General features: G+C 38.0%; 1 protein-coding gene across 2 annotated transcripts in view; it reads left to right on the top strand.

Annotated features, from left to right (window-relative positions):
- PRKD1 (protein kinase D1) overlaps positions 1–19,530 on the top strand; it is a 286,730-nt gene that overhangs the window by 252,026 nt on the left and 15,174 nt on the right. For both annotated transcript variants that reach the window (XM_070628547.1, XM_008521900.2), the window contains 3 exons: positions 13,291–13,452; positions 14,001–14,099; positions 15,023–15,290. In XM_070628547.1, coding sequence (XP_070484648.1) covers positions 13,291–13,452; positions 14,001–14,099; positions 15,023–15,290 — 529 coding nt within the window. The remainder of the gene's footprint in view (positions 1–13,290; positions 13,453–14,000; positions 14,100–15,022; positions 15,291–19,530) is intronic.

Raw genomic sequence — 19,530 nt, 5'->3', positions numbered from 1 at the left:
TAGACAGCTTTGTACCTGCTTGTGTATTTTTGAGTTGACAGCTAGAACTCTTTTTTTAGAAGTTTAAAGAATTTTAGTTTTGTCCTGTATTGAAAATATTGATAGTTGAAAATAAAGCTATGTCACTCCTTTAAATGTATGCATTTAGAATCTAAATATCATAGACATTTGATTCTTTTTCAGTCATTTAAAAAAATACATGAATAGGCTCTTCTTTAACAATAGTATATTTTACAACAGTCCTTGTTTTCTTTGAATATGTTACACTTTTCCCAAAGAATTGTATTCCAGTGCAATGAGTTTTTATACTTGAGTGTCTTTTATTGGTCCCTCAATAACTATTTCCAATAAAAATAAGTATACATTTTAAAATTTCTTGATTACAACACCTTCAATGTTTAAAGCATTCTCCTGGATTAAGTTATCATTACAATTGTTAGTAGTAGAAGCTTTTTTCCAGCAAGATAAATATGCTACAAATTTTGATCTATGCTTGTTAAACATAAAAAGTAAAATGTGACTGAAAATACATTTATTAATGAGGTTGATTTTTAAATTTAGTTCATAAATTGGTGGGTGAATATTACTTGTTCTTTGAATTAGAGTTCAGCGACAATTTTATTCCTTTTTTAAAACTGTGGGAGCCAAGTTGTAAGCCAAAAAAAGAAAAACACAAATAGTGATTTATCTTCAGAAATTCATTTTAATCTTCTCTCTCTTAGTAAATCCATTAAATCCTTCTCTGATTTTAGTAAAAGCATGAATTAGAAGCTAAGTTGCAAAAGAATGGGTTTCCATGTTATTAGGGTCATTCACTCACTTCACAGCAACACAGTATTTCAAATTTTCCCTTTATTTTTGTCCCAGAGGATTTTCCTCCCCAAGGCAAGGCACCCTAGTAACATTTGGAATGTGTGAGAAGCATACCCTCCTTTTGGAAAGTGGGAGAAAAAATATTGTGAAAGGAAACTTGGAGACGGGCAATTTGAACACTGCCAGCATATTCTCAGACAGCTCTGTATGAGAAGAGATCTGTATTAGAAGAGTATGTATGGATGATTATAATTCATTCAAAGTATAATTATTGAGTGCCCACCGTGTTCCAGGCAGTAGGGATACAGATATAAACAAAACAGATTTTCTTAAAAGTAGCCTTCTACTCATAGAAATCTTAAAAATCTTCCTGTTCCCCAAGAGTATGCCTTCCTTAGTTTGATGATGCTGTGGTGGGACAGAGTGTGCAATAAGACCAGGAAGTGGCTTTTGTATGAGTTCATGGAGAACCTTAGATATTGCCAAGTTAATTGGATTTTCTTATGCTTGAGTGATGGTGAATTATTGAAAAGTTTTGAAAAAGAAATTATGATCAGATCAGTATTTGGGGATGATATATTGTAGAGAAGAAAGTTTAAAAGCAAGAAAGCATTGTACGGGGCTATTTCCAGCTAGTAGTGACAGTCAAAACGCCACCATTTCTTTTCTTTCTTTCTCTAATGTCACCTTGGCTGCAACCTTAGCATTTCTGTTGCTGCTAGCCTAGACCAGGCTTTTAAATTCGTGTCATGGTTACTGCAACAGATGTTATTCCTGATAGCTGGGTCTTCCCACTCACCCCACTATGTTATCGTCTTCCTGGCCACCCTTTTCCCTGGTCCATCCTGAAGGTCACAACTCGATGAGTCTTTAGTGGGTTTCCATCCCACCCAAGTGTAGTAGTTTTCTTTTTCTTATTTCATCAAATATATCTACTTTTCCTGGCTTTTACTACTATAGGCAATCTCACTGGACCCTGTCTCTCCTATTCAACTGAGTCATTTCTCTTCAAGTTGTCGTCCTTTTCATACTCTTAACCTCTGGCCATTGCTCAGCTTTTAATTCCAAGCTCGGATTCCCATCTTGATGTGCTTGGCTCATCCATGTTTGATTGATCTTCAGGATCCACCAGTTTTCCCTGACTGTCTCCTGCTGGTTTCCATATCTCCTGTGGTTTCTAGTCTTAATATAACATATTACTTTAATACTTATCAAATGCTTATTATGTGATAGAATTATAAGCAACTTGAAGGTTTCAGCAATGCCTTATTTTTTTCAGCTTCTACAATGCCTACCACAGTAGTAAAGACATTACAGGTAATTGATTAACATTTGACAAAATTGTCTTAAATCACATACTGTTTTTCCAAAAATTCTTTCTCAGGGCCTTTGTTATAATACCTTCTGTATAAATAAGTCATTAAATTTTAGGCTTTAATTAGAAAATTACAGTATTTGAAAAGGAGCAAGTGTAGAGTAGCTGCTCAGTGTTCCAGATGTTACAGGCTGTCTCAAAAGCTGAGCCCCTAGGGAAAAAATTGGGCATTGGGTGCAAAGGAAATCAGAGAACACATCAGAGTGATACTTCTAAAGACAGTGGAACCTCAAGATCAAGAGGGAATTTGGTAGCACAGAACAACACAGGTGGTACATGGGCTAAAAAAATAGAATAAGCTGGAGGGAAGAAGTACTGCCAGTCAGGAAGATAGGGAATCCAAATCATCAAGGCCAGGTGTCCAGGTGGATGTTCCAACAGGTATAGGGGACACTGTGGTGAGAAGACTGGCAACAGGCAGCATTCAGAAATCCAGACAACATGCCTTGATGGGTTGTGAGATCGTGGTGAGGAGGCTTCAGCAGTGTGACCCCTGAAGCATACCAGATAGAACAGGCAGGCCCCGGGTCCTAAATGGATTTGGAAAGAATTAAGGCGGTGTATAGCATAGTGTTTTAGGAGCATAGGTGCTGGAGTTAGACTGCCTGGGTTCAAATACTTGTATTTAAGAGTTCTTAAGAGCTCAGTTTCCTTACCTGGAAAACCTCTTAGAGATGTTATGAGAATCAAATGTGATGATTTTGTGAACCTCTTGGCAGTACCTGGCACATAGTAAAGGTTCCATACTTATTAGATATTACTAGTATTGCCAGAACTGGATTATAAGTCTAGCTCCTAGGAATAAGTTCAAATAACTTGACGTTGAATTCCCTAAATAGAGAACCTAGAGACATATAATTTCATCATAACAAAGAACATGGTTGACTCAAAGCTTCCGATAGGGCTAAACATGTCTTAACATGTGCCTGGGCCCTGGGTGGCACTCAGTAACTATTTGTTGAACAAATGATGTAGCCACAACTGAAGGAACCAGAGGGGTACAGAATTGCAGTGCATGCCAATAAGACAATAGAGTATTCCTTACCTTTGTTCCTTTTTGTCTAAAAAACATGGTAATTTGTCTTCATGGAGTAAGATTAAATATATATATCTTGTAAATATGTGGCTCTGTTCTCTTAGTCTAAAAAGATGATCAAGAGTAGGTGGAGAAGAGATAATCATTATAGAAAACCAGAGAATAATGTTGCTAAGTGTGGGTGGGAAAATGAAAATTTTTGCAAACAGATGATTTTTTTTAATTCATAAAGGAATCAATTTTTCTTTCTTTAGAGAAAAATATGCAAAATTTGAGTACTTTCTCTTTTAGTGTGTGTGAGAGATTGGTTTACACTTCTGTTTTTCCATCTAATGTGTTTATCGTATTTCTTCAAATCTTTCTTTCTTTGTATTTTATTGCATGAAGAATTTTCATGAAATTGTCGCTTTAAGACAAGACATGTTTTGCTTCTCTAAGGTAATCTTGTCATCTTCTGAATGTTCCAAAAAATAAAGCCCATGGATTATGTGTATACATGTCTAAAATACAGGAAAAAAGAAAACAAAGATCTATTATGAGAAAACGAAAAACAAACTTAGAAAATTTTCCGAATAGATATTGTGTTTGATAAGAAGTTAGTCATAGTGAAGTTAGTGTCAGAAGGCCAGGTTCCAAGTCAAAACTTTTCTGGTTTTGGTAAATCTCTTTTAACCTTGATTTCCTTATTTATGGATTAGAATTTATCTGAGTTGATTTGCTTGCTTCACAGGAATGTTTTGGGGGGACTAAATTAAATAGTAGACAAAGTGTTTTTTAAATCAGTTTCCCAATATACTTTTGGAAAAACGCTAATCTTCTGAGTTCCTTCAGGGAAGGGGGTTAAGGGGCTGGGGGTGTCCTCTTTAAGACAGTTTAGAAAATATTGTGTACTCTATCTAGGTCATCCATGTCTTGGAAGTGAATATAGTCTTTCACTTATTAAAGATTCTGGGAAGCTCCATAATTAAGAACTTGTTTCATTTTGAGAATATGCCAGTTTATTGCATTTGGCCACAGAACCCATACAAAAAAGTAAGATATCACCAACTGACCTTTTTGCAAATAGTGTTCTGTCTTCTAACCCTGTCCAGTACACCCTATATAGTCACTCCAGGTCCCATTATCTAGTACATATATAAGAGATCAGAAGAATTATGTGTCTGCACAGATCATTGAACATTATAATAGAACGTTATGCTTTCTGGAATGCTGACATCTAAATATAGAAACTGGGCTGCAGTGATATGATTTGTTAAAAATTACGCTTTAAATCTAACACCACAATGAGATTGGATTTATGTGTTCGTGTTTCCAGCCAGGTAGATTAACAGGAAATAAAAAAGTGTTCCAGATGTGTCTCCATTGCTGTGCATTTGATAGGAAATTTTTAAAATTCCAGATGTTTGATCCATTTTTCAACTTTTATATACAATAAACACATCTTCCTCTACGAATTCCAATTTCCTTATTTTAACAAGCCGTACTTTTAATTCTTGACTTTCTCCTAAACACTAGCTGAGTAATGGCTGGAGGGAAGGGGGTCAAGCTTTATAGGTAGAATGTTTACTAATACTGATTTTTTTTAAAGATGTCAGTTATTAATTTTCTGTCTTTGAAGCCTTTGCTGCTGGTTCTCAAATATTACATCCTTTTTCCTAAATTCAACTTGAAACTCTGGCCTTGGTTGGAGTTTAGGGGTGGGCACTGGGGTGCATACAAGATCCTTGCTGTTTGAGGGTCTTTCCCAAGATCTCTTGATAAAAATCACTCCCCCCACCCCCAAAATTACAGTGCTAATTTTAGCCATATACAAACATTGATCCGATGAAATTTGTGTATGAATCCAGATGGTGGGTTTAGGAAATCTAGATTTTGTTTCTAAAATTTTCCATTCATACCTCTAATCTGAAAGATGCCCGGTGATAAGTTGAAAATATCACATATTTGTGTACTATTTCTACCTGGTGAAAAATCAAGAAAGGCTGGAACTATGTGGGAGATGATGAGAGGGTTTTTTAAGTGTTGTTTTCTGCATACTCCTTCTCCCCATCTGCATTTAGCTTCTCCACCTTCTACAGGAAAAGGAGAGGACACAGTATGTTTATGGTATGTCTGCAGCAACCCCAAGGATCTAAAGCTAGATTAAAGCATTTCCAGAATTGATGAAGTGCAGAATGACTGAGAGGTGTGTAGATAGGTCTATGGGTATACATGAATACAGAAGTTATCAAGCCTCAGTTGGTTTTTCTGCTATGCAAACATTGAATTAGTCATTTAAAAAAAATTTCTTGGACCAGTATTATTTAATAGAATTCATATGACTTATAGCTAATTTAAGATGAAAAACGTGTAATGGTAAATTGTGCATGACAAGCTAACCACCTAAAAACTGAGTCCCTTTCTTGGTACCCAGGCACAATATGTGTATTGTTGTTAGCAGTTAATGAAGATGCTTCAGCTTATTATTCCTCCCACAAAATTTTGAACTATATTAAACCAGGCTCAATCGGTGCTAATTCACGCCACGACAAAAGTAACATCACACCCTACGTAGTTCAGATGGATGGTATGAGAAAACAATTCTTACCAGCAATGATCTGCACATTTCAGAGTTCCTGGACTCTAATGGGTTAAATTGGATTGTGGCCCCGTTGGTCCAAATGTCAGCCAGTGACCCCTAGCCACAGAGCGTGGATTGTTATATCTGGTCTTTGTTGTTGAAGTAATATCGTGTGCATTTATTCTTCTCACGGTATATGTTAGCTTTATTTATTTTGTTCTAGGTTCATATCCATGTGCAGTTCTAAAATTTTACAGATGAAATTCCCCCAACAAATGCTACCTCCTGAAAGATAACTAGTGAAGTATGAGCCTATCAAAGTCGTAGAGTTTCTCTGGCTGAACGTAAAATGGAAACACAATCCCACGCTACAATCCGACGATGCCCATCCTCACTCTGGGCCAGGGAGGCTTTCATGTGGTGCAACACACAGCTTCACCTGGGTGACCTCAGAGTCGAAGCCCCTCTGCCGTCACTGAAGTTCAAAAACACAGTAAGGGGAAAGGTGGGGCAGGACAAACTAGAAGATGTGAGTTTGGAGCAGTTCATACTTAACCTGACGTAGCCTCCATTAGGTGAGAGGCCAAAGGAGATGTTCTTTTCTGCCACTTAGTGTAAACTTTCAGTTATTAAACTAAAGAGGGAAGTGTGACCCAGATCTTTTAAAGATCATTGAAAATCTGCCTGATAATAATAACAACTCACTTTTACTGTGTTTCAGGCACAATTCCAAGTATTTTGTATACATTAAATATTAAGTCTCAGTTGTATTACAAGATTAGACACACTTTATTATCCCGTTTTGCATATGAAGAAATGGAGGTCAGGAGCCAGGAAGTGGCAGAGCTGGAATTCAAACTCAGTCAGTGTCTCCTGAAATATGCCCCAGGCCTCAAGGCTGTCCTTGTCCCCATACATGTCCTGGGCTAAATCAAGAATGAAGGAGAAGGGAGTTGAAAGGCCTTTTCTAAGTAAGGAGCTAAAGTACAGTGATCATTATCATCTGAATAGGCCATTTTCAGGGCTTATTTCTCATCTTCAGGACAATAATGAAATCATGGGAAATTAGGTTTTCACAATTCACATAAGGACAGTTGGCATGAGGGGAAAGGGGTAATTTAAAAGGAATATCCTCACTGTGACCTTTAGCTGCTGCTGCCTTGGTTATCTCTTGCTGGTGACTGTTTCCTATTAGCCTTTGAGACTGAGCTGAAGCTAGGAGTTTCTCCTTAGCAAGAGCTAGGTATACAATAAATACAAAGGAAGGACCTAGAGCATAGGAAATTATATGTTTCTTCCTATTAAATATGCTAAAGTATTTACAAAAGCAGTGGCCAAAATTTGTGTATTTTGAAGGAGTGGTACCTGAAAACCACCAGCACATCTTTGTTATACCCTTTGAACTTTAGGAAATCATTTTGCAACTCCTACCAATGGTGGCATTTCTGATATTCACATCCATATATTGGTATTTGTCATGAAATCATTGCTTATAATCGTATTAGTCATCATCAGAATCCTGAGATTGCTTACCAGCAGATTCAAGTGAATTCAAGCGAAGGAGTCATGGCCTGTATTTTTTTCTGAAGAGAGGATATCAGCTTATATCATATTTGATGCAAAATGTACTGTCATTAAATATGTCATACATGTATTAGCATTTCTTCAATAAAATCATTCAAATCTTAAAGAATATCATTCATGTGCTGAAAAGTAAGGAGATAAAGGAATTCATCTTTCAGTTAAGTTTACAAACTTGTGTTGGGCATTTAATATGTACCAGGCAGTAGGCTTACATTGACTGGGAACATAATCAATACAGTATTGGCCTTAAAGAGCTTTTACTCTTGTAGGTAAGACACATAGGTTCAGTAACTAAAGATAATGTGTTAACTGTTATGAAAGAGAATTGTACCAAAGACTATGAGAACAGAGACGTCCAAGTGAGACTGGAAGAGCCATGAAAGCTTCCTGACAGCTGAGTATTCTGGCCAGGCCAACAGCCTGGTTCAGGCTGAGAGAACAGTACCTATGAATCCATACAAAGGAAAGAAAGAGCGTGGCTTGTTCTGAAAATAGTTCAGTCTGCCTAGAGAGAAGGGTAGACACGTGGGAGAAGAAGAGAAGAAGCTGGAGATATTTGGGTGGGTGGGGGAAAAGGAGACGATAGTAAAGGGCCCCTTGTGCCTTGCTAAAGGGGTGCACCTCCTCCTGAAGCTGGTGGGGATTTTCTTATGGACTTGAAAGCAAGATGGTATGATCAGAATCACCTTTGGGAAGATCCTAGTGGCAGCCCTTTGACGAAGGTTTGGAGGAGAGCCAGACCTAAGACAAGGAGATCAGTCGGAAGGCTGTGGCAGATCCCTACGAAAGAGATAAGGCTCAAAAGGCCCAAAGCAGTAACGGTGAGGATGATGGTGAGGCATCAGCGTGAGAGAAGTGAAGGAGGTGGACTCTGTTAGATTCAGACACCATTTGGTTGTTGGAAGTGAGAGAGAAGTACCTATTTAGGATGACTCTCAGGTTTCTGACCTAGGTGGCTGGCAATTTACCAAGGGAGGAAACACTAGAAGAGTAAGTTTGGAGGGAAAGACATCAATTCCATTCTTGGACATGTTTTCCTTAAGTGAACATACCCAAAAGACAGTTGGAGTCTGGAATTTAGAAGAGATAGCTGAGCCTACCTTATCAATTTGGGTATTATCTTTAACAAGACTTTTTATAATCCTCTGTTCTCTACACAATGGCATTTTTAGCATCTGTCAGAGAATTACTCACTATTTTCCCTTCATAAGGCATTAGGTGATTCTGATTTCTAGGACCACTAAATGAAGCATAAATTGTAAGAGATTGTGATTCGAAAATGGATAAGATGTTGTGCTTTTCTCTCAACCCTGGCGAAGTGGCAGGAATGAGAATCAACAAAGCCGTTGCCACAGTGCTATACCTCCAAGAAAGGGACCTCACTCACCGCCACACGCACACCACCGTGTAATGGAATATTCTTCCTTCTGCTCTGCCTGCCGTTTAGAATTTAAATCCTGAATTCGTTTCTTTTAAGTTTATTTCTTTCTCTCTCAATATGAGCTAAATCATTTAGTCATTTCATAGAAAAGTAGTCAGAAGTTTTCATATTAAGCCTGAATTGCTCCTAAATAACCTGTTTAAAAGATATATTGATTCTAATTTTCCTCTTTTCCACATCTCCTATGTTTGAGCATAATAATCCTAAAAGTAGAAGAAAGAAGGGGAAAATATGACATTAACTTATCACAGCTAAATATATGGAATGAATTCTAAACTCCAGATTTACAGGATAGCAAAACTATTAGTATTAAACACTATAAGTACACATGAAATATTATTTAATAGGAATCCGAAAAATATAACATAAAATAGAATATACACATAAGCTAAAAGTTTAAATTAGTTAAATCTTTATTTCTTTTTTTTATTTACAGAATATTGTTACTTTTGTAAAAGCCTTTGCTTTGGGTGACTAGTTTCCATTGATTACATAAGAATTCTTTAGGCAACTCGAGTCAGGGACATTTTTGTCTTGCTCTTCAAATAGCATTTCCTCCTAGACTTTGAAACAACCTATTCACCCCATGGATATGTCATCAATCTGTTATGTGTGAATGGACATTATTCTTTCCTGTACTTGACCAAATGTTTCATTTCCTGAAAATTAAATTACTTAAATGCAACCAACAGATGGCCAGAGAGTCCTGTAGTAGCTTACTTTGCCATGAAATTTATTATCCGAATTCCTGAGGTAGGCCTGAGAAGTTAGCAAAAGTTCTCTCTGAATACTACCATGCCATAGCTCATGTTGTAGTCGTCAAGTCATTTTTAAATTAATTCAGTTACTTTAGACATTAGGAGGAAAAGGTTGAGAAGCTATTCCACACTTCTTTAGTTAGAAAATTAAAATTGTGAGCCAGTCACATGGACCACTTTAGTTAAAGCTTAGAGTTGCCCTTAAGGTATTAAAAAAGTAGTATGAATTACGCATGATAATAGAAAATAATAGCTTTAATTTTTTTCTATTTCCAGTCTTTAAAGATTGTCTTCTCTAGGCTAAGGAAATACTTTTCATCAGTATAGTATAGAGAATTTGGATAAATAAGGCATGATTTTTTTATATTTTTTCCTTTTGTTGCTGTTGAATGTAAAAACAAGTTTGGTCATTGGGTTCAAGGCAAAAAAATACAGCTCATGAGTAGGAATCTATGGTGGCCTTCTCTCAACCATACATAATAAACTTAAAAAATATCAACTTCTTATATATCAGCCATGCAGAAAAAATAAGGTCATTTTGCTGTTGGAAAGACTTTTCAGCTACTACTCAATGTATTCTTTAGCAAACCTATAAAGCATAAGGATTTTTGTAAAAGAGCAAGGGCCAAGTGCAACAAACATATGAGTTTAAACTTTTCTAAAACATATTTTTTTACCAGTTGTATATACATGGCTGTTAGGTCAATGTGTTCATTAAATATATTTGTATATATTTTGTTGTTGTTGTTGTTGTCGTTGTTGTTGTCGTTGTTGTTGAGGAAGATTGGCCCTGAGCTAACATCTGTTGCCAATCTTCCTCTCTTTGCTTGACGAAGATTGTTGCTGAGGTAACATCTGTGCCAGTCTCCCTCTATTTTATGTGGGATGCCGCCACAGCATGGCCTGATGAGTGGTGCCAGGTCCATGCCTGGGATCCCAACCCACAATCCCCAGGCCACTGAAACAGTGTGTGTGAACTTAACCATTATGCCACTGGGCCAGCCCCATTGAATATATATATTTTTTAAATCTATATATACCTAACTATATTCAAAGTCCTTTATCAAGAAATAGCAAAATTTTCCCTTACCGTTTTCATAAAGATGCTATTAGAGGACATTTGTAGAGTCCTTCAGAGTTTACAGTGAACATGGCACAAAACAGTTGACAGTGAACAATCTCATTAATCCATTGCATGCTTTTGGCCTAGAACATTCTGGGAATGCAGCAATTAGAGAAACACATATAGAAGTCTTACCCTCTTTATAGGTTCTCAAGTCATGTTGTAGAGTAGGGAGAAGGAAAAAGGAATATTGGATGAAGGACTTTAGTACCTCTAAGAACTCCCATCCTTAGATGAATACAGGTAGAGTCACATGAGGGTTGACATTGCTTATATATTAGGATAATTTAGGTAGGAGAGCTTCCTGGTCATCTGCTGACTTCTTCTTCTCTGCCAGCCTTCACAGTCTAAGACAAGGTCAGCAGAAGCAACAGACTGAACAGCAGCACTCTGTCCTCCCCTGTCCTTCCTGGACCCCCTAAGGTTGCTCTCCTATAACCTTAATCTCCTTCACACTCTAGTTTTTCCTCTGTCTACACACAGGGGACCCCCTTGCCTGGCTGCCTGCTTCTGTTGGTCTGCTTCTTTCCTCTTCATTGTTCCTGTACCCCACCCAGACAACAAGGCCTTGGCCATTTAAGGAAGCCAAATCCCCCAGAACACTGCTTAAGTGCTTAAAGTTAGAGTAAATAGAAAAGAGAATCAGTTAAGAAGATGCTCGAAAGAGAAAGGCACACTTGGCTTATCTCATAATGGACTTGTCCCAGGAGAAGCACAACTCAGGCTGGACTCTCATGTCATCCTTAAAGCTTCTGCTATGAATGTTGATTTAAAAGAGGACAGCTGAGACACCTGGACACCCAGAGGCTGATGGTCTGTCCAGCTGGTGTGACTTCTCTATCAGAGAAGGTGATATAAGGAAAAAGAAATGAGACAGCCTGGGCACAGGTCCAGGTATGAACAATGCTATCACTGGTATTCCAGGGATATATGCAGTCATTAATGAGAGTCTCCCACCTGAGGATCTGGTGCTCCCATAATGGTCAAAGCCAACTAGTTATCTGGCCGCGTTTATAGGCAATCAGGACAGATAAGGTAAGAATAATGCGAGTGCGAACTTTGTTAATCCCACCCTCTTTCCATGTGCTTCAGTTGTGACCAGGAGAGAATAACTCTGGAGGCCTAGTCTGTCTGAAGTAGCCAGACTTGACCAGTTAACAATGTGACAGTTTCAAGAACAATGATTCCAGCCCTCTAGAGGTGAAAGGCTATTGGGTAGATGTGCAGGCATCTGCTCCGACCACATTCACAAACTTGCTATTCCATGACCGCTTTATGCTGCATGATTGGACCCCAAGGCATCAGAATCAAAAAGACCCATCAGATGTCTGAGGCAGACACCGAAATTTCCATGGTAGTGGAAGGGCAGCCTGAGAGGCAGGTTATCATCCTAGGAGCATCTGCTAACCATAGCAGGGCTCCATATCCAGTTGTTGCCAGACTTTCCTTGCCAGTGGGTAGCGCGGAGGATGATGACAACGCAGATTCACCCACAACCCCTTCTGCTGCTCACCACCCAGCATCCATCTGTGAGCTCTGAACAGTGAGCCATTTCAGGTTTCACGTGTTTGTAAAAATTTCATTTTACATACAATTTTATCCCTCTGAGATTTTTTTTTCTAAAATAAAGCATTTATTTTTTTTCTCTGTTCAGCTGTTAGCACATTTAAGTTAGTCCATATTTTTTTATTCAGGTAGTTTTGTTTATGATGATTTTTTTTTCTGTTTCTCATTGAAATATAAGTGGAATATATAACAGTTTTTTTAATATTAGGATTTTTGTTATTGTGCACAGAAAAAAACGTAAAGGTCAAATGATCAAAGACTTTTACTGATGACCACAGATCAACATTCGCACTTAAGCATCCTTACAAGGGCCCATCTAATGTTAACAGTAATTTTGCTTGACGTGTATGACAATTAGCATGTTGAGCTAAATGCAGCCTATTGTTGTTAGCCATTGCTTTATTGTGGAAATATTTATTGAGTGCTTAAGAGCCATGCAGGATTCCCATGTAGCATGGTGTCTTGGACAAAGCAAGGACTTAATAATAATTTTTTTTTTGCTGTTTTCATGGCGATCTTCGCTCTGTATAAGAGCTTCTGTAGCAAACTACCGCAGCCTCCAGTAGCAGAGCAGTTCCAAAAAGTTTTGACTAATGTGCGTCATCAGTGCAGTCGGAAGCACGCATACGAAGTTCATCTTTTCTGTTCTACATGAAATTTCTACCAAGTGTGTAGAGATGGCCTGGTATGCTTATTTAGGATAGTATGCTTAATATTGGAGATGATCCTAAGAAATTACACATCTCTCAATATGGTATTCTAATTAAAACCTATTTAGCAATTCACTGTGCTGGAACTTGGATTTTTAGCATAGGAAAAATAATTTCGCTATGCATAGAGAGTAAAGATGTATTTTTTGGAGACATTAGAATTTCAAAAATATAAGGCAGCACATGTGGAATTTAGAGGTGTTAAAAATCTTAAGTGTGGGTTTCTCCATAGCTTTAAGCTTGAAGAGTTTTGTATCATCAACGAGCTTGCCAGACGGTATCAAAAAACTCATTTTCTTCAAGTGCTTTATTTATCTTTAATAGAACCTTCATCACCCTGGTGTTGTAAATTTGGAGTGTATGTTTGAGACGCCTGAAAGAGTGTTTGTTGTTATGGAAAAACTCCATGGAGACATGCTGGAGATGATCTTGTCAAGTGAAAAGGGCAGGTTGCCAGAGCACATAACGAAGTTTTTAATTACTCAGGTAAGAAATCAGTTAGAGACAGAAAAAAAGATAATATTTAATATCAAATGTTATCACTGGCTAACTGCAGCTTTCTAAGCGTGTTGTTCAGTGCCACGCTCCAAAGTCTAGACTGCACTCAAAAAGGTCCCAATGACTTATTGTATTATCTACTTTATATCTGTGGTATCTGGAGTCTGGTAGACCAAATGAGTGATGTGTATGCGGGCCCATGGGTTAAACCTACTCATGAAATTCTAAATTGCACAGTGGCCGAGTCCTGATTCTTTGAAAATATTCAAGAATGGGCATCCCCGTCACATATTATTGCGTTCTTTGATCTCCACCTGTCTTGGTTGCTGTAGGAATAACATAATCTACTTTTTCCACTGAAGTTCCATTAGAACCTGCTATGTTGCTCTAGCTCATTTCAGTGTCTTGAGCATAAAGAACCTAAACTGTTCATTGTGTGTTTTCTCTTGGCCCTTTATTTATGTCCCAGTAGAAAACATTTTGAAATAAACTGGTAGACCCAAATAAAATGATGTTGATGATTTTCTTCTTTATAGATACTTGTGGCTTTACGGCATCTTCACTTTAAAAATATCGTTCACTGTGACCTCAAGCCGGAAAACGTGTTGCTCGCATCAGCCGATCCTTTCCCTCAGGCAAGTACAAAAGCCTTGCTCAGCAGCAAGTCAGCTGACAGCGACACTGGCCCTCTGGCAGCATCCTGTCACCTTTTTTCCTCAAAACCTTTATTTGTTTCAAGTTTTACCTGTTCCTTTTCATCCATTTGCTATCGCATATTTTTGGGACCACAGCTTTGTCACCCTGGCTTCTGAGTTCACCCTGCCTCGCTAATACACACGGTGCCTTCTCCTTCTGCTGTGTGCAGATGCTGAAGAACTGGCAGCCCTGGGCCAGTGTTGAAAGCACTGGCCTGAGAATGAGGACACTTAAAAGGCCCAGGATGCTCTCAGCTCTCTAATGTTGACCAAGACATTTAAGTTGAGTGTTGCTCTCAGGGACAAGGGCAAAATTGCTTCTTTTCCTCAGCTCAGACGGGGCAACTGGATCCCTCCCCAGGGTCTTGCTCTAAAGTGACCTGACCAAGGTGGCTGTCCTGCCTCGCCTCCCTGACACCTTTAGGTCCTACCGACGTGCCTGTGCAGAGCTAACTTTGAGGCTTGTAGCGGATGACATGCCGTGTCCCTGTTTCTTCGACCTTTATTTATATTAAGCCCCTGAGTTAGATCCGTCACTTCCCCGATTTGCATGGTGTTTTCCTGCCTTGTACAACAATATTACCTGCTTCTTAGTATACGTATTTTCACATTTATCTCTTGGTTTTGTGGGGGAGGAAGGAAGAACATTTAAGTGATATTTTTATGAATGAAAATACACTTTGCATCAGTACATAAACCAACATCTTCAAGTACACGAAATGGAAAATGGCTATGACTTCTATCATGAGAAATCCATACAATATATGTATGTATTACAGTTGTCTTTGGTGGAGCTGGGCTATAAGAGACACACAGACACAGTTTGTGACCTTACCATTTCTGCAAACCATTATTATCAACAGGTGAAACTTTGTGATTTTGGTTTTGCCCGGATCATTGGAGAGAAGTCTTTCCGGAGGTCGGTGGTGGGTACCCCCGCTTACCTGGCTCCTGAGGTTCTGAGGAACAAAGGCTATAATCGCTCTCTAGACATGTGGTCTGTTGGGGTCATCATCTATGTCAGCCTGAGTGGCACGTTCCCCTTTAATGAGGATGAAGACATACACGACCAAATCCAGAATGCAGCTTTCATGTACCCACCCAATCCCTGGAAGGAAATCTCTCACGAAGGTAATAGCTTCCATTCAAAAACGATAATGGTTCAATCCGTCAGTGTGATATTAGTAACTCAGCTGTGAATTATTCAGTGGATAAATGCTCATTGTAGACTGCCTACTGAGTAGGGGCACAAATTAATTGAGGTGGCTTGAGAAGTAAAGAAAAAAATGGAGACTGAAAATTTCTTCTGATGAAATGTATATATATTATAGAGAAATTGAGAAATACATATTAAGAGGTAAATGAAACAAAGAGAAACTTAATATGTTGGTGTACTTCCTTAGAACTTATAAGTATTTATACATTGATTTAAAGGTAGTACGTAATCGTTACCATGAGTAATCTTTACTTACTATATACCTATTTCTGTATTAAGCATTTTTAATCTATTATGGACACAAGAACATTATGATGTTGATATTTTAATTATCGTATTACACATATTGTACCAAGTTCTTTATGCACTGATTTCTTTTGTGTGACATTAGAGTGTGTATAATATTTTATTTAACCATTACCCTGGTATTATATTTTTAGATTGTTTCTGTTTGTTCAGTATTAGATAATCTTTAAAAATAATTTCTTAGAGTAGTGGACTGCTTTTTCTTGAAGTAGTGGAACAAATGATACCTACTCTCTGGTACCATGGAGGTGTGCTGGCCTTGCTATGGAAATATAACCTATTTAGGCCAGCAATGAATAGCTATAGATTGTGAATGCTTAATAATCACTGATAATGCAGACCAGAGGCATAGACATCAATGGCTCAAGAAACTCTTGCTGAGAAAGCGCAGTATACGTACATCGTAGGTAAAAGGAAAGTAAAGGACAGAACATAAAATGTGCTTCAAAGAACTTGAAGCTAGCTGGAAGATGACTTATATGAATTTTGGAAAATGATTATTTCTTTCCTTGAATTGTCAGCTAGGTATAAAATCAGGGTCTTCAAGTTCGGAGGAAGAAGGATCGCTGTGGACGTAACCAGTTCAGAATTACATTTTCAGAGGAGATGGAACTTAGGCCAGTCACTAAAAATGGAAAAGGAAGAGATGTGGCGTTTCAGAAAGCGAATTACATGGAACAATTCGAAAGGCATTTATATTTGACCAGGAAGTAGGCATTTTACTTGGCTATGGATATATCTGAGCACTACAAATTTCCTGCCACTCGGACAAAGTGATGGGGAGTCCAGCTCAGGTGGAACCCCACTTTTCTAAATGACTCAAGTATCAGTTTGGAAATTAACTGGCTTCTCTCCTGGATATCTTCCCGTGACTCATCCTTGCCTTTGAGGCACGGAAGTTGTATTATTTGCCAACCAAGGCCCAGGGTGACAAATGAGTTACCTAACTGCTGGTGTATGAACAGAACTGATACTTGAATAGAAAGAAAAGTTAGTTAAATTATGTCATAATATTAGCTGAGGTGTCGCAAAAGTACTTACTGACCCAGATTCTATCCCACTGTCTTGAGAACAAATAATTCTCTGGTTAGCACTTATAATGGGGGCTGATACCAAATAATTTTAAGCATGTCAGATCTGATAAATACACAAGCAAACTAGAATCCGGCAGAGGATGGCACAACGGATAGAAGTAAATTTTCAGTTCCAGGATACTTGAACCCACACCAAAACAATTAAGAATCCAGATATAGGAAAATAAAAATCTAGGCATCTCAGTGACTCTAAAGTCACAGGTCAGGGATTGTCCTATCTGCCATTTTCATTAGCCATCACTTACCTTCCTTGAGTTTCAGCTCGTCATCTGTAAAACAAGGTGATGATTCCTGCCTATATAATGAGGCTGTAATAGAGAATGAATGCGATAACGGATGGGAAAGGCGTCTGTAAAGGCAGGTGTGGGGTGAGCCAAAGATTTTGATTTAGGAGGAGAATAACAGAACACTAAGCTAAGCAATTACTCTGGCGGGCAACCAAGAATTGTATAATTTTAGAAATTATATGCAAACTTATGTGCATGTTTCCCAAGTGTTCTTCAGACATGTTGTTAGTTGTATTTTTTTTCTTTGAATGAAAAAGGAAAAGATAAATGAAAGTAGTAAGATCTTTGTAGTATACATAGATGTGTCAGATTGAAAAAATTCCTTTATCGTGCATTTTTTTCTGTTAGTGTAGACATGGACTTGATACAATATAATACTATATATTGGAGTGCTTGAGCTGTCATTGTGCCATTTGATCCTCACAACAATTCTCTAATAGGTGACTTGCTTTAGTCTCTGTATTAGAGAGAAGCCAGAAGGGTTAAGTGAGTTGCCTAAAGTCACACAGTGGTAGGGCTTGGACTTGAAATCATTTATTTATCTTCATTCTTTACACCATATATCTTTTCACACCAAGAGGTGCTTATTTCTTAGGGCTTGATATTTAGGGACCTATTAGAAATATTTTAAACTCAATTTTTTTTTGCTATGCTAATATAATAAGCTGAGTACTGGCATTCTGGAGATATGCTTACTAATAATTTATCAGTGAGTTAATCAGGACTCTTGCATGCAAATAATAGAAGCCTATCTCTGGCTAACTTAGGCAGAAGATAATTTATTGACTCACACAACTGGGAAGTCTATAAGGTGATCCTCATTCATCTGGATCCTGTGGTTTAAGTATCACATTTCTCCATCTCTCAGCTCTCCTTTCTTTGATGGCTCCATCCTCAGGTGGACTCTTCATGTGGTGCAAAGTGAGCCTCCAGCAGCTCCAGCCTTACATGCTACTTGCTGTATATGATCTCAGAAGGGAAGTGTAATTATCTCCCAGTAGTCATAAAGTCTCTGAAAGGGGCGCTGATTGGCTACGCTTAACTCCTTGTAATACCGTGGGAACAATCACATTGTCACCCCAGGAGACTGCCTCTGATTGGCCAACAGGGATGATGGTAGACCCCCTCCAGGCTGGAGAGAGGACGACCTGCAGGGCAGAGATACTAGGCTAAAACAAACACAAAAGCATTAACAGATGCCCGTTATAAAAATAGATTTTGTGTGTGTGAATCAAGGTATGATTTGAAAAATGAGAAAAAATTCAAGGAAAACTTAGCAAATGTTACAGGTAAAATGGAGATGGTAAAATTAATTAAACTTTCAAAGAAAAAAATAATACCAGCTAACGCTTCTACAACATTTGCACTGTAGCCAAGCACTACTTTAAACACTTTACATATGTGAACTCATTTAATCATCACCAACCTTTGGGTAGAAAGTGTACTTGTTTCCATTTTAAAGTTGAGGCATTGCAGACATAGAGGGTTAAGTGGCTTGCCTGGGCGGGGCCAGCACACAAATCCTATCAGCTGGCTCCAAGGAGATGCTCTTATCCACTATGTTTCCTGTCTCTTCATTATCCTTCTGATGGATTTAGCTGTAGTATCACATTACATTTTTAATATGCTTTCACTAGCTTAGAACTAGAGTAGCAACACAATTTTTAATAATGTCTAAAAATACAGGGAAACAGTATCACGTCATGATAAAGAGCTGAGTTGAGAGCTCTTCCACTTAGTATCTTGGTGACCTCATCCATCCAAGTTACTTGTTCGCTTTAGGTCTCAGTTTTCTTGTCTAAAATATGGTGATACTAATTCCTAGCTCACTGGGTTATTTTAAGTATTAAATGAGATTGCACTGGAAGGTGCTTAACACAGTGATTGACATAACTAGATTGCCTTAAATATATTGAACACTTTCTATTTCCCAATCACTTCACATTTTCTGTCTGTATGTATGTGTTTAGTTATATTACACACACATATATATAACTATAATTATATAAACTTATATATGTAACTAAACACACACATATTTAATTACAGTTATATATATATAACTAAAAGCTTACATACATTACATATAGTTATACAAATGTAACTAAATAAGAATGCATATATGCAATAAAATGTCCCAAATATGATTACAAATAATTGCACAAGGGGAAACTCTAGGTAATCCTGGGAAGGGAGTTTGAGAACATTTCAGTGCATTCTAAGGCAGTGTTGTGTGTTCCACCTTCTTTCACTTCATCATTGTGACTATCTGGGTGGCCATCTGGCATCGTCCAGTTTATCCATTACTACTCATCCAGAATTAGACATGGCCTCCCTCTCACTTCCAGCTGTATCTCCTACTAGGTTAAGCTTAGCCCTCAGCACATCCATCCTATGACCTTTCTTGGTTCCTTGAAAGAACCTGTGCACCTATTTTAAAATAGTTACTTGATTAGGCAAATTTATCT

The sequence above is a fragment of the Equus przewalskii genome, chromosome 1 (genome assembly GCF_037783145.1).
Source record: "Equus przewalskii isolate Varuska chromosome 1, EquPr2, whole genome shotgun sequence".
Classification (NCBI taxonomy): domain Eukaryota; kingdom Metazoa; phylum Chordata; class Mammalia; order Perissodactyla; family Equidae; genus Equus; species Equus przewalskii.
The sequence above is the reverse complement of the archived record's forward strand: the minus strand, read 5'-3'. Positions and strand labels throughout refer to the sequence as shown.